The 15,399-nt window shown below is 49.1% G+C and overlaps 1 protein-coding gene across 3 annotated transcripts; it reads right to left on the bottom strand.

Annotated features, from left to right (window-relative positions):
- Positions 1-3,362: 3,362 nt before the first annotated feature.
- Positions 3,363-8,033, bottom strand: MAL (mal, T cell differentiation protein (MAL blood group)). 3 transcript variants are annotated; one of them, XM_074150932.1, is made up of 4 exons: positions 7,947-8,033; positions 4,007-4,174; positions 3,662-3,799; positions 3,363-3,437 (listed from the first exon to the last, which is right to left on the bottom strand). In XM_074150932.1, the coding sequence occupies exons 1-4, from the start codon at positions 8,031-8,033 to the stop codon at positions 3,363-3,365; spliced, it is 468 nt and encodes a 155-aa protein (XP_074007033.1). The 3 variants fall into 3 exon arrangements, with proteins under 3 accessions (XP_074007033.1, XP_074007035.1, XP_074007036.1); XM_074150934.1 differs by lacking the exon at positions 3,662-3,799; XM_074150935.1 differs by lacking the exons at positions 3,662-3,799; positions 4,007-4,174.
- Positions 8,034-15,399: the final 7,366 nt, after the last annotated feature.

Genomic DNA, 15,399 nt, shown 5'->3' with positions numbered 1-15,399 from the left:
GGAGCAGCTCCACGGGCAGGGACCACCCGTGCCTTGTGGTTAACAAACCACGAGGGCCGACCCTCTGCAAGCAGCAGTGGGCAAAGCCAGCCATCTCACCTTCTGAGGAGCCATGGGGATAGGCAATTAACCCCAGATGAGCTTCTCCATGGGAGAAGGACGTTCCAGTGGGGTAACAGCAAATTCTCAGGCCAATGCTATCCTTAGGGCTCTCTGTGGGGACAAGAACTGCTGCGCATAAAAGTAGATGGTCTGTAGGTCCTGAGAGGTTCTCTGGGTTCTAGGCAGCATCTGCCCCTTCAAGCAGCATCGAGGTGTGCCATTTTCGAGGCAGCAGCCTTGGGCTGCCCAGCTTCCAGGGCAGGTGGGTCTCCACGGCTGCATTGAGGTGACAGGAGGGCTGGGCACGATGGACCATGGAGACCTCAGGGTGCTCGTTGCATTTTCTTTTTCTCTTCTTTCCACTGTGCAGGGACCATGTCTATCACCGCAGCTCACCTGGCACCCAAGAGGTGCCATTCAGCAGCCTGGTGGAACAAAGCCACAGCTCGGGATGTCACTGTCCTGTGCTGGGGCACAACAGCCTGGTGCCGAACGGGGACTCATTCGCCTGCAGCTCCTCAGCTGCAGGGGATTGATGTTGGGGCCACGCTGGGAGGGTTTCCAAGGTCCAGCACAGCTTTGTAGCAGTTTGTGTGGATGCTCTTCACCCTGTGGTGGCCCCTCTCCCTGCCTTGGTCCGGGTTACACTGGGGCCATGGGGCAATGCCCACAACCTCGTCTCAGCCCCCTCCCCAGCTGCGGTGGGGCTGACAGCCTCTCCCGTGGCAGCAGCACCCTGCTGTTTTTTTCCAGTGCCAGTTTACAGCAAGGTTACACTCATGCTGGGGGGTGAGGTATCTCAGCAAACCGGGAGGAGCCAGCAGGACAGGGATGAGGAGGTGAACTGGTGCAGACTGGTGTAAACTGGTGTGCGGCAGGGAAGGGAGAACGAAAGGGCAAAGCAATGCGGAAAGAATTGGGGAGGAGACAGGGGAACCCTGCCAAGCCATGGGCTGCAAATGTGGTGTCCACAAGGGACAGGGACAGGGACAGGAGGGGGCGGATGGTGCTGCTGGGCACAGAGGTGCTCGCCACACAGGGTGCAGGAGGGGGACAGAGCAATCACGTCCCAGGGTCCAGAGCAGGACCGCAAACATCTGCCTTTGTAAAGAGACCCAAACAGAAAGGCGTCTTTGTGTTTTAATGTTAAATTCACGGGCATTAATAGAAGCAGGGCGAATCCGGGCACCAGCCCCCCCTCCACACACACCTCCCATGATGACGTGATGCTGAAACCAGTTTTGACAGGTGCATGTTAAACCATCAGAACTAAGTGCCATTGTCCAAGGCTGCTGTGAGTTCCCTCCCTGCTCTGAAAAGGGGTTTCTTTTTCCACCTCTGTTGCAATGAGCTTGGTTTTGTCACACTAACACAAGCAAAACAGGTCAGGCTGGTTTTTCAGCAAGGAAAAAAACAAGAAAAAAATAAAATGTTTTCCTGACATTGCAATTGAGAAGCTTCAACCCAAGCCCATGGTCAAAGGTTAAAAGCAACAGAGATGCCTCCAAGTCAACGTTTATTTCCTTTCCATTCTCCAGTCCTTGCTATTGTCCAGGAACTTCAGACTCGAAATGGAAGCGTTTTTTGTGCCACAAGCTAGAAGGCCTAATTTGGTACCGCTGTTTATTAGGCATCTCTAACATGAAAACACCCTTTCTTGGGTCTAAACCCCATTGAAATTAACTCACTGTCGCAACCAGCCACGAAGCACCACGCAGCCGCTCACTTACTGCCCCCAGGGGGATGGGGGGAGAGAGAATTGGAAGGGTAAAAGTGAGAAAACTCGTGGGTTGATAAAGACAGTTTAATAGGTAAAGCAAAGGCCACACACAGAAGCGAAGCAAACCAAGGAATTCGTTCACCCCTTCCCATCGCAGGGAGGTGTTTGCCCACCCCCAGGAAAGCAGGGCTCCATCACACCTAATGGGTACTTGGGAAGACAAATGCCACAACTCTGAACGTCACTCCTTCTTCCCCCAGCTTTTATTGCTGAGCATGACATCGTATGGTATGGAATATCTCTTGGGTCGGCTGTCCCAGCTGTGTCCCCTCCCAACTCCTTGTGCACCCCCAGCCCTCGCTGGTGGGGTGAGGAGCAGAAAAGGCCTTGGCTCTGTGCAAGCACTACTCGGCGATAACGAAAACATCTCTGAATTATCAACACTGTTTTCAGCACAAATCCAAAGCAGAGCCCCATACTCGCTACTATGGAGAAAATTAACTCTATCCCAGCCCAAACCAGCACACTCACTCAAGTTAACACTCCAGAGTAATTTAAGCATTCAGATGAACATCATCACTGAGATTAACCCGAGTTAGTTTAGCCCCTGGCCCTGGCACAGGCTCCCCTTGCCAGAACAGCCCTCTGAATTCATGCCCGAGCCTGTGCCTCCTCCTTAGGCATTGCCGTGGCCCGGTACAGTGCCCCTGGGGCTGTACGGGGCTGTGCACAGCGAAGGAAAAATGGCAGAAACGACTCTTGTCTATTTGCAAAATCACAGCAAACCCATCTTTATTAGCGACGTAGTGCTGGTGTGTGTGAGAGCAGCCACGCACCAAAGACAAGAGTTGTTTGCCTCTGCTTATTCCGATCTTCCGTACAATTCTCCTACAGTCTGCCCTGCACCTTCGCAGTTGTATTTTGCAGGGTGATTAAAAGGCAGCGGTAATTGCTGGTATTATGGTTGTGCCTCGTAATTCAGCAATGCCCTTCAGGGGTTGCAATAACTTCTGTTGCCCTGAGGCAAGGTAACTATCATCCCCGTTTCTCATCACAAGTCATAGATGGCCTTTCCAGAAACTGCATGAAAATGTTCTTTTGGCACAGCAGGTTTAGGGAGGAAAACAGGCTTACATGAACGGGCAGCAACTAAAATGACCAGGTTAGTGCTGGTTGTCCAGGCTTCCCCCGCCAGCAGTAATAACCCTGGAGGCATAAAGGTGTGGTTCAGGGAGATTTTAGCACTTTGAATCCAACTATATTATTCTTTTTAAAGCTGGACGTTTTTCTATCTGGGCCCCAGTTTTACCAGCATCAAACTGTACCCAACCCAGAAGAGACCGAAGGGAAACAGATTGTGCCAGGATATTGCTTTCTCTGGCAGACTCTTTGTCTTTGTTGCCATGGTCCCACATAAAAAGCTGCTTGTTTATAGTATATACATCAAAAACCAAAACCCAAACCCAGCTGGAAACTGCCGTCGTCACACAATTTTTGTGTTCATGGGGTGACCACGAGACACGCTTGCGAGGGGAGGCTCTTAGGATGATTTCCATCGCAGGAGCGAGTACACCTTATGGATCACGTACATCAGGGTAGCTAAGAATGCAAATACCTACAATGGAAAAACACATCAGCCAGTTAACTTTTTATTATATGTCAGGAGTTCCTGCACCCAGCAAACACCTTGTGATGCATTATATTCCTATTGACTCTTGCATGTTTGTAGACATTCATGTCTAGTAGGACTGGGACTAGTTTCTCTCCCCCCTCCTAGTAAATATTTGCCCTTGTGGCCGCTCCCCGGTCCCCTCCTCACCCCCCTCGCCAGGCACTCACCACAGCAGCAATGTTCTCCTGGTAGATGGTCATCACCAGAGGGCTGGCAGAAAACAGGCCAATGCTATAGGTGAAGTAGGCTTCCAGCACGGCAGCACTGAGGTAGAACAGAGCCGCTGTCACCTGGCAGATGGCATCCTAAGAAACAAGGATCACACAGTCGTTTCCAAGGAAGGAGCACATTGCAAAGGGAAAAAAAAAAAAAAAAAAGGAAAAAAAGAAAAAGAAAAGAAAAAGGAACGCACATAAGCAAACCCCTGCGATTTGGGGTTTGTTTTCTACCATGATTGTCTACCAGTGACACCAGGGAGGGGAGAGGCCCTGAGGTTTATCACATCCACTTACCAAGGTGACCCAGGAGCTGCTGCCCCCGTGCGCCCCGCAGATGTAGAGGCACAGGAGGGTGGTGGACATGACGAAGCAGAACACAGAGACAAACATCACCCACCCTTGCAGCATGGGTGACGGGACCTTCGAGGATGCCACCAGGATCCAGACAAGGCCCCCAAAGATCTGCAAGCAAAAGTGGGGGAAAAGGTGAGCATGGGGGAGATGGGCTTATCCAGAGCAGAGCCAAAAGCCACACGCGCCTCTGGCACTAGCGCTGCAGATGGCAACAGCCCAGGGATGCCTGCGAGTTCTTCCCAGCCTCCACTTGACACGGGGTATTTAACCGGGAGCGTCTGCCTGTGACCTTGACCCAAAACAAGCCTGGCTGTAGCCCTGCCTCCTGGTGTCACCGCCATTGAGGGCTTCCCCACATCAGCCTGCTCGGGAGGCCGGTTGGGGCACTTCCGAAGGCTGGTTTCGATGAGCAGGGAGGCTTATTTCGGAAGGGCCTGTTTGCTTCACACCCAGTGCTGGAGATCCCCGAAAGGCGTCGGGTCAAACCCAGCTCCACCTCCACGGACAGCACAGACATATGGCCTCATGAAGGCCCCAGCCATGGCCTTAATGAAAGCTACGTGCAAACGTCTCCCTGAAAGGAGAGAGACGAGGCTGCAGAGGGGTAATAGAGTCAGTTTTACTCTCTGAGGAAGGGAAATAAGGTTGAGGCTCCCAGCTCCTCCTGGGAAGGAGGACCTGTATTGCTGCTCCAGCGATTCAGATCACCCTTCGTTGGCTACGCTGGCACTGTGCAAGGTCCCAGCTGCTGGTCAGGTAGCAGTTGGGACCCCATCCTTCTCAGACAGCCTTGGGAGTTTGCTATGGGTTTTCTGGTGGAGTGGGGAACAAAAGGACAGCTATATTGAGACTCCATCCTTTCTCCACCAGCAGATTCCTACCCAAGATGATGAGAGCATGATGTCCAGTGCTGTGGAGTGTCCCAGCTGCAAGTGGTATCTTTGCACTAAAATGCATTCAGTAGCTTTTCTCTGCTACAAATCAGCCCAGTTGTTTCTTGAACCTTAGCAAAGTTTCTCAGCATCCTACAATGAGGAGCTCCTCAGCTGAACTCACGCTGTGTGGAGATCAGTGCTGCTGCGGGGACCTATCCCCCATCGCTGCTTGGTCTTGATTTTGCAGGCAGATCTCCAGAGGTAGGAGAGCCTCACTGACTTTAAGGTCATTCTGATCACCAGTGTAGCCCAGGCCAGCCTTTGCCAGCATCCAAGTGCCAATTGATACAAATCATGGCATTTCCATTTCCTTGGAGGCATTTTGCAAGTGAAAAAAAAAAAAAAAAAAAGTTTCTGATTTATGATACTCAAAAAGTGTCACATCATTTGTGTTACCCCACAGTTGCAGGAAAGTTCACTGGTTCTGTTACACAAATTGGTACATTAATGAATGATGGGGGTTGAGACCTTGCAAATATCTGACTGAAAATACGTCTCCCAAAGTGCTGCTGTTCTGGTGCCTCTTGTAACAACCGAAGACTGACACTTGCACCCTAATCCAGTCCCTGTAATAACTCCTGTGGTGACACCATGAGTGTTTTGCAGCTAAAGATCCTGGAGAAAACCTTGTGGTTGCTCCATTAAAATCCATCACAACTGGGGTGAGATATGGGGTTAGGGGAAGAAGTATCACTTCTCGTTTCTTACCACTCCCTGTTTCTCCTTTCTGCAGGATGTGATTTCTCACTCAGGCAAGTATGTTTGACACAGTTTGATTACTGACTCTGGTTTTACAGTGTTACTGTTTAGCAGACTCATAAAAATGAGGAAAGGTTCAAGAGGCTTTCAATAACAACCCACGGCAGGTTGGGGACAGCAGTCTCAGAAAAGATTATCTTTTAAATAGCCTTTAACAAAGCAAACATATCTGTTTTCAGCTTGTTTCACCTTTTCTGCATCGGCCTGGCTATCCATTTGTGCAGAAAGCTCTTCAAATAAACCAGATTACAAGAATTAAACCCAGCCTTACAGAATACAAATGGTAGTTCTTAATCAGCACATCCAGATGTGGCAATCATCTGAGCTGCAGGCAGGACCTTCTGGCATTTTCGCAACTGTCTTAGCATTTGAAATGCCAATTATTTTTTTTTTGTTGTTACCGTGTTAACCCACTGCAGAAAACCTCAGATTCCACTAAGGATTGAGAAACTCTTTATCCTTCTGAATGCTGTGATTCAAGGCAGCCACCTCTTTTGTACATAGCAGAGAGAATATAGCAGCACCACCTCAGCCACACACCTCCGGAGATGGAGCAATCCGGTTATGCAGCATTCCTCCTTCCTGAGCCCCGGTGGTTCCTAAGCCTTTAGGATGCACATTTCCAGATCTTACCCAAACCAAAGGACAGGGTGCTTATTTTTGTCGCATTAAGCAAGCTGCCTTGCCAAATCTGCTGGAGGCAGCAGATTACATACAAACAGTTTAAGGCACAGTCAGTACCAGCACTGGTACCGTAAGCACGCTGGGCACCGGGGCTAACACAACCCAGTGGCGAGGGTGGCTGGCAAGTGTTACCCTGCCAGAACCTCCACAGTGACTTTGCCACCCTCTGTACAGCTGCAGGAAACCTGGGCCTTGCTCTCGGACACCTGGGCACAGAGACCAAGTCCCCAGAGGATATCTGGGGAGCTGAAGCAAAGGCTTTCCCTGCACATCGGCAATTCCTGCTTTAACCCAATTCCTCTTTCCTTGACTGCTGGCACTGATGTACTTCAGAAACTGGAATCAACAACTCCACTTTGGGACTACATCACTACGAGAATGAAGTAAATACTGTAAATCCCAGGAGCATGGACTGAGTTGGGTGACAGGGAAGGATTTGGTCCCAGATGGCAAAGTTTTAAGTTTTTAGCATGAAATAATCTGAGTGCCCTCCTACAACACTCAGCCAAACCCCTCAAGGCTGGATGAAAGTACTCAGGCTTTGGAAAAAGCCTCTCAAACTGTTACAAGAAGAGCAGGTTTCATGGGCAGGGACAGAGGACACAGGAAAAAGGTTCTAGTTGAAACTTTCCGTTTTTAGTCAGTGCTCACAGCAACTGCTTTGCTGTATGCCAAATCTATTAAGATTATGATCTTCTCCTGCTCAATGAAATTACAGTATGGGGAGAAGTTACGAGGTGTTTGTTCAGCCTTGGCTCACCCACCGTTGGCCACACACCCAGGTCCAGCACTTGGCACCTCCAGCTCAGGACCGGGGCAGCTGAAACTCAAACAGCCAGCCTTTGCCCCCCTACTTGAGGCAAGCAGTTTATCCTCTGCCTGTATCAGCTGCTAAAATCGTCTTCCAGTTAATTAATTGGCTCAATTTGGCAACCTAGTTTAAACCCACCAGCAACCCCTTCGGCTTTGTTAGGCAGGAAATTACAAAAGGTTTTCAGAGGCACCATGGAAATCCCCTGTGGACTAAAGGAGCACTCCAGAGCCCTCTGCTCCTGGCTTTGAGGGTGACACCGGGCATCAGGGGCTGCCCCCAAACCCCTGTGGCTCAGGCACCTGGTGTGGCTCCTCAGCCACATAGAATCACAGCATCATAGAATCGTCTAGGTTGGAAGGGACCTTTAAGATCATCCAGTCCAACCATCAACTTAACTCTGATAAAAAAACAAAAGAAAACCATACAACCCCCCCGCCCCTCCACATCATTAACCATGTCTCTAAGCACTATGTCAACCCATCTTTTGAAAACCTCCAGGGATGGTGCCTCAACCACTTCCCTGGGCAGCCCATTCCAATGCTTTCCATGTAAAAATTTTTCCTGATATCCAATCTGATGCTCCACATGCTTTGTGTCAGGCCCCATCCCTCAGACACCTGCAGCGGGAAGTCTGCTGGATGTCCCACAAAGCAGCATCTGCCCTCCCCAGGAACAAGCCGGCACTCACGATTTCAGGAATGAAGAGCACATCTGGGAAAGTCGTCAGGACACCCAGGCCGCTGGGCAAAGAGGCAGTGGAAGTTGCTGAGGACATTGCGAGTCTCTCCCGCAGTGGCTGTCAGCCGCTCTGGCTCTAGCTGCCGGAGGTAGCTGCTAAATGCAGCCTCCTTCCTTCCCTCCCTCCCTCCCTCTCTCTTCCTCCTTCCCTCCCCTTCTTCCTGCTCTTCCTCCTTCCCGCTGGCAGGTGAAGACAGTTGTGAATGGCACAGTTGTGGCCAAGCCCTATGACCGGGGGTCACTTGGTGGCTGATGGGAGCCACACGGCAGGTTTCCAGGGGATGTGAGCAGCCCTGGGGCACTGGGAGCAGAGCTGTCTCTACACGAGCTGAGCGTGCAGGGCAAGTCCCTGGGCAGAGGTGGGTGGCACTGGCTGACACCTGAGGACAATAGGGAAGATCCGTACCCACCCAGCAGCCTCTCATCCTCTTTATTTGCACCGTAAGTCACCTTGTCCCCCACCCACATGAGCTGGCCACAGCAGTGGGCACAAGGGCAGCTGGTGGCCAGGGCAAGCCAGGACGTGCCAGCGACCAGCAAACAGCGGGGCTGAGGAATGTCTCACAGATGGAGATGCATCCTGAGACAAGGGCAGCTGAATTGCAGGGCGAACCACTTCCATCATCTCAGAAGGAGATTGGATATGCCAAGGTAACAAAGAAGACCTAAAATAATGAGATTTCCCAAGCCATTTGGCTTCCTTTTTTTCCTTTTCTTTTTTTTTTTACCCTGGAGTCCATGGAGTGAGTCATTCCCCTCTCCATAATATGGAGTGTTTGCTTCTTTTTAACATGCTCACTTGGATAACCAGTAAAACCACCCAACTCTGGAAGCTAAGGCCAGAGACATGAAACATCAGGACAATAAAAGGAGCGATGTGGCAATGCAGGTTGCTGTGGGGCAGTGACCAATTTCAGCCAGGACCTACCTACGGTGCTTGCCCTTCCGCAGCTGCTCCCATCCACAAGGCTTTTTGGAGGGTCTGGAGCAGGAGGTAGGACGGCCTTGTTCAGAGAATCACACAACGGTGCGGGTCGGAAGGGACCTTAAAGATCATCTAGTTCCACCCCCCCCCGCCATGGGCAGGGACATCTCTGTTGGAAGAACAAACAGTAGCAAAGCTCAGTATTGATGAAACCTACCTGGTGTCCAGAACAGACGCAGAAACTGGGTGAAGATGCCGTGGTTTGTGTTGCCACAGCACTGGGGAGGAGAGAGATGGGAGGTGGAGGCCACATGGTCCCATTCCTCTTTGGAGGTTGGACTAGATGATCTCCAGAGGTCCCTTCCAACCCCTTGTGATTCTGTGATTCTGCTCCTCACAGAGAATGTTTTGTGCAGTTACTGGCAGTGCAACCATAAAGAAGGATGCCTTGACCACAGTCCCACCTGCTCACTCTGCACAACAGGAGTATAAATATTGCCCTGATTTCACACCTAATGGAGAGACAAGAAACCAATGCCAAATTGTCGGGACAAGACCCAAGATCATTGACCCAAGATCATTGACCCAAGATCAATGGGTTTGTCCTCCTCACCCCCCACAAAAGGGATATGCCTTTTTGGTAAGATTTGCGACCTCGGCCATGCTGAGTGCTTACCCGGGAAATCAAGTTTATGATTACAATCCTATCTTTAAAGCTATATAGCTGTTCTGCAGTTTAGTGCATTTGTCACTGGCAATGTTAAAGAATCTGCATATGTTGCATAAAATAAACCATACTATTAGAGCACCTGACTGCTGCTTTCAAAAGTGGATGGACCTACAGCAGACAGGCTGCTCGTGCACCCGGTGTCGGGCCTATAGACATGGCAAGAAGTGGTCTCACTAAATGCAACAACCTCCCACCAGACCAGGTTGCTCAAAGCCCCATCCAACCTGGCCTCGAACCCCTCCAGGGGTGGGGCAGCCACAGCTTCTCTGGGCAACCTGGGCCAGGCTCTCACCACCCTCACAGCAAACAAGTTCTTCCTGATATCAAATCTAAACAATAAAAAAACTTTTAGAAGCAGGCTGGGCCCCTGCTGTTATGTGAGATTGCCACAGATGTGAACTGAGAAAGAGGAATTGTTTTTGCAGAAAAATAGCAGCAAGAGCAAAAACCCCAGGATGGGGTTGGCTTTCTGGGCTGCCAGGGCACGTTGCTGGTTCGTGTTGAGCTTCTCACCCACCAACACCCCCGAGTCCTTCTCCTCAGGGCTGCTCTCAATCCACTCTCTGCCCAGCCTGGATTTGTGCCTGAGGTTGCCCCAATCCACACTTGCCCTTGGACCTTGCACTAGGCCTGGTTGAACTTTAGGAGGTTCGCACATGCCCACGTCTCAAGTCTGTCAAGGAAACCTCCAACTTTTGTTCTTCATTAATGAAAACACTCTTGGAAAATGCTTTTGCTCTAGGCTGTTTTGGAGCAGGAGGAAATGGGGAGAGCTCTGCAGGGAGGAAAGGAATAAATGCCTGCCCTGAATCCAAGGGACACAGAGAGACTGGGGGCATCAAGTGCAAGAAAGGAAGACAGTGTGAAAACTTTCCCTTACAGAGGAAGCACCAAAATCAGAAAAATTGGACAAATGCTTTTAATAAGAAGATTAGGTGAGAGGGATGGTCTCCATTTCAGGGACCTCCCCACCCTATTTTATAAAATCTGCACAAAACTGTGACCGGAAAGAGAAGGATCCTCCAGCATGTGCCCGAGCCCAGGTGGTATCAAACCCATCTGAAAAACAACCATCACTAGGACTTGCTATAAGCATTGCAAGGACAATGAGCACCTTGGCAGGACACGCCAGACAGGCTCCAGGGCTACTCGAAGAGGCCTGGGGGGGTAGGTGAGGGTGAGGTGGCAGAGCAAGCACAGAGCCCCTGTGTCGATGGGGCTGTGAAGGGACTGCCAAGGAAAGGCGAGGGTCATCAACAGCGAAGGCCACCAACAGCTTTTCATTCCTGGCTACTTCTGTGTGGGAGCCCGAGGTGGTGGGTGTCTGCTTTGGACCTGGTCTCCAAGTAGGGTGAGGGGTAGGCACAGAGCAAGCACAGAGCCCCAGCGCTGGTGAGACTGTGAGGGGGCTGCCAGGGAAGGGGAGGTCAGCCAACAGAGAGAGGGTGACAGCACACCTCTTCTAGAAGGGGATGGAGCAGTTCCGAGCGGCGTGTGCTATGGTCAGCTGGATGAACGAAGTGGGCAAAGCAGCCTGCCCTTCTGTGGGACTGACAGGAATGAAGACGGAAAGATACTGAACTTCCTGCTGAAAAGGTGCAGAAAACAGGGAGACAAAAATCAGTTAACAATACCAACTGTGACTGTGTGGTCACGTATAGGTCACTATTTCTGAGGAGAACACAACAGATGGACTCTATACTCTCTGGTACTTAGGCAGGAGTTCTTCTACTCCCAACATGGGGTTCTGCACAGTAATGTTACGAAGGGATATGTACATTTATTAGTCTCAGTCTAAAGTAACAGCCTATACCATTTAAATCACCACATTCATAGCAACATCACTAACCAATTTCTTGTTAATGTTAGGCTGTATGTCATTTCCCCTGCTTCTCTCTTCTGGGCTTCACTATAACCATTTTACCTTTTCTTTCTTATAACCAATTGCAGTGGCTTTTGGTTTGGCTTCAGGTGGCTTGCTGGGGAGGAAGAAGCACTGTTTGCCTCCATTTTCCCTGTTACTTCTCCATCCACCCACACCCTTTTTCTTTTATCACGGGATGGTCCTTCACTAAGCAGTGTCCTCCAGCTGAGAAGTAACACGATGACAGCCTGGAGCACAACAGCTCCTGTCCAGGAAGGATTTATAAACACTACAGACAAGTCTGCTGGCTCCACAGAGGGAGCAGCTTTTGCTGGCATGACTCAGATTCTTTCCCAATATTCAGTCACAGCCTTTCTGTACTGCGCTTTAGGTTTTGCCTCATTACATCTGCAGAGAGTAAACTATTTTTTTTAAATTTGAATGCTGAGGCAGCAGTACAGGGAGGAGAAGAGAGATGAAGTCAATGCATGGGTTGTATTTCACACGTTACTTCAAGAGTTCTTTCAGAAAAAGGAACACTTTCATTAAATTGATGTAGGCTTCTGTTTTATTTCTTACGAGTTACTGTCTTGCATCTCAGGCTGGCAAGCCAAACCTCTGGCTGACTTCTGAGGTCTCACAACAACGCTAATAGTGTCAAGCTACAGTTTCAGTTTGTCTCATTTCATATGAACAACCAAGTGTTAAAACATTTAATGACATACCTTGGCTTCATGTTGGTTTTGAGATCCAGATCACACAGAAATTCCTCCCGAAGCAGCACCATAGATTTACAGAATAAACTCTAGCCACAGTGAGCCCAACGACAGGACCATCCCTAGACTCAGCCCATGAGTGGTGGTGCATTTCCCAGCTCACTGGAAAAACACTGGGTAACTCAACATTGGAGGGTCTGGGAAGCTTCCAAGTGGTCTCATCTCTACCTCAAATGGAGTAGTTTCAACCAGTAGTCAAATATCCTGGAGTTACAAGTTCATCCTTCCAGAAGAATAAAAATATATCCTGCTGTTAAGGAAAGACTTCAAGAACAGAAAAATACGCCTAAACAGAGAAAACTTCAGTCTACCAGTATAGAGCAGCTTGATTATGGCTTTGACTTTTCCAGTGTGCTGCCTTGGTCACACTTCACTTTTTCAGCCCTGATGCATCGGTAAGAACACTTGGTCTATTGTGCAAACCCAAGAATTACTTCTCAGTTTGCTTTTGTGATTACGTATCTGACTGGGAGCTCCCAGTGATAAAAAGCTATTTCTGCTTACTAAGTAAAGGCTCCTGAGGGCAGCCTGAAGAGCCATCCACCACATACCACCACAGGAATAGAGCATTTCTGCTTGAGGAAGGTGACGGTCACGGAAATAATCAGACTCTGTAAAAAACACCAATAGGATTCCTTCTGTATGAAATGGCTTTGGCCAACAGTACGCCACTGGCCAACAGAAGCTGATGTTCTCTGAAGGCAGAACAGTTGCCCATCGTGATGTTTTTCTTTTCAATATGTACGTTTGAGAGAAACTTGTGAAACAATTGGCAAAAGATTATCCAGCCCAACGCCAGCCCAATTGCCAGTTTGCATGTCCATTTTAATTTAACCAATTTTCTGAAGACCTTACAAGAACATTACACTGTCGAAGTACAGGTCTAAACAGTAGACTTTGCCTCTGATGTAATTCAGCCTCTTCAAGCATGGCTATACACACAATTGCAGTCAAAAAGAAAAGATTAAAAGCTGCAAGACTGCAAAACCATATTAAAGAGGTAGGAAGTTACTATATGCAGTCTTTAAGAGGACCACAGGGGCACTCTGAGACCTTGAAGGCTACAACTTCATTCCCATTTTGTACTGAAATGCCAGCCTGACCATCAGTCTTCTGTGGGAGTTGAATTCCACATCACTTCTCCCGTTTCCTTTCCTCCTTTCCTCTGATCTCCAGTATTTCAGCCCATTTCTTTCCACACACGCACCCCTGCACCCTTACTGGCTTCACACATAATAAATGCAAGTGGGCAACGGGACAGGCTGTTGGCAGCAGAGTGAAGAAAGTCCTTCTGCCCCAAGACTCTGTGCAGCAGCCCCCGTAAGCGAAGGGGCAGCTCCAAAGGTCTGCTGCTTCTGAGGGCCTGGCCCGTGGCATCGCTGGTCATGCTGGGGCCGAGCTGCAGAACACGCACCGGCCGGAGCCCTGGAGGGCAGCTGCAGAGAGCAAGGTGCCACCCAACTGAAAAGCCCCTTTTCCACCACGACTGGGCAGATGGTCACAGGCAAGTCAGAGCCACACCAGAGTTTCAGGACTGTGTCCACAAAAGGTGCCACATTCACATGGCTCCAGGCATCTGCCCACAAACATACCAAAATATTTTAACTCAAGGCAGACCCTCTTTCTTTCTAGAAAGCTCAGGAAAGCTGTGAACACCCTGAAGGCAAGATCTTCCCACAAAGTCTTTAGAAATCAGAGAGATGCGGTTTTTCCCACAGTCTGTTACACGTTTAATGTTGCAAAAATACAGTCATAGTGTCATCAGGATTTCAGCCTTGTTGTGAACTGAACACAATTCCAGTGATGTACAGGCATGGAAAGAAGTACTACTGTAATGAAAACAAAACCCTATAGACTCCCTAATGCCAATATTCATTCCAAGCACTGGAAGGTGAAGCAATAACAACCTTTAAAAGTGTACTTCAAACTAGGAGACGCCAAAGGTGCTGGAAAAGAAGTACCTCAGTGTCCTGGGTTGAGTGACACAGGACTAACTTTTCTTCTAATCCTGGGGAAAACTGCACTTTTTAGAAGACGCTAGTGCCCGAATTCATGAAAATATTTACTTCATAGCCAGCCAGGCTCTGTGGGATTCAAGGTCTTAGTGTTTTCGAGCCTTGCCAGGTGTGGGGACGAGGAGGAGCAAGGCCTGGGCATTTGACCCAGGCTGGCCAACAGGATTATTTCATACCATGAACGTCACATTCAATATAAATTAGAGAAGTTTGCTGTGTAGTTCTCTCTCCCTGATGGCAGTGGTCCAGAGAACTCCTTGCCCCGGTGCCGGAACCCTGAGGCTTTCCCTTTCCTCCCGAAGCCACAGCGCTCGCAGTGTCCCACATTTGCTGTCCCTGCTGGGAGTGCACAGCTTCCTGCTGATAGAATTGGCTGAGTATAATTCCTGTATATCTTATATCAGTATCCGGATTAATACTGGTTCTTTAGTACTATTGTTAATTATTTAGTCTTAGTCTATTAAATCTATTTATATTTCAACCCTTGTGTTTCTTTGTGTTCCCCGATTCCCCTTTCCGGGTGGGGAGGGGTGATCGGGTGATAGAATAATTGTCTAAATGACAATAGGTTGTTATGGGTTCTCTCAAATCATAACATTGAGAAAATTCTCTCCTAAAAAAGTCCTACTTCAGTTGCCACAGAATATAATCCCAGAGCTCCATCCTCTGGCTCCACTACTTAAGGCAACAAACAAAAAACCACCAAAATAATACATATGGACAAGACAGGCATTGTTGAACCCCCTCGCCCCTATTACAGTCTTCCTGTAGTACCCACATCACTGAGGAAAAAACGGTTTTCAAAGGAATTCCTCTCTTTGCATATCCATTTTTTAACACAGACAGATCGGACCTTCATACTGGTGTTCCCACTCAGCTCCTTTTTGGTCTTAACAAATTCATGTGCTCCTTGCAAAAGCATTTCAACATCTTCATTATCCTTCTCTTCTGAACTTGGTTCTCAGTCAGAGTCTTCATCAGTAGGCTCACACTCCGCTTCCTCATCACCTATCAAGCTGTTGTTAAGGTCGTATTCATTTGGTTCATCAGCATCGTCTTTGTCACCATCTTTCTCCACAGCTCTTTTCCCTGT

Source organism: Numenius arquata, chromosome 7 (assembly GCF_964106895.1).
Source record: "Numenius arquata chromosome 7, bNumArq3.hap1.1, whole genome shotgun sequence".
Taxonomy (NCBI): domain Eukaryota; kingdom Metazoa; phylum Chordata; class Aves; order Charadriiformes; family Scolopacidae; genus Numenius; species Numenius arquata.
The sequence above is the reverse complement of the archived record's forward strand: the minus strand, read 5'-3'. Positions and strand labels throughout refer to the sequence as shown.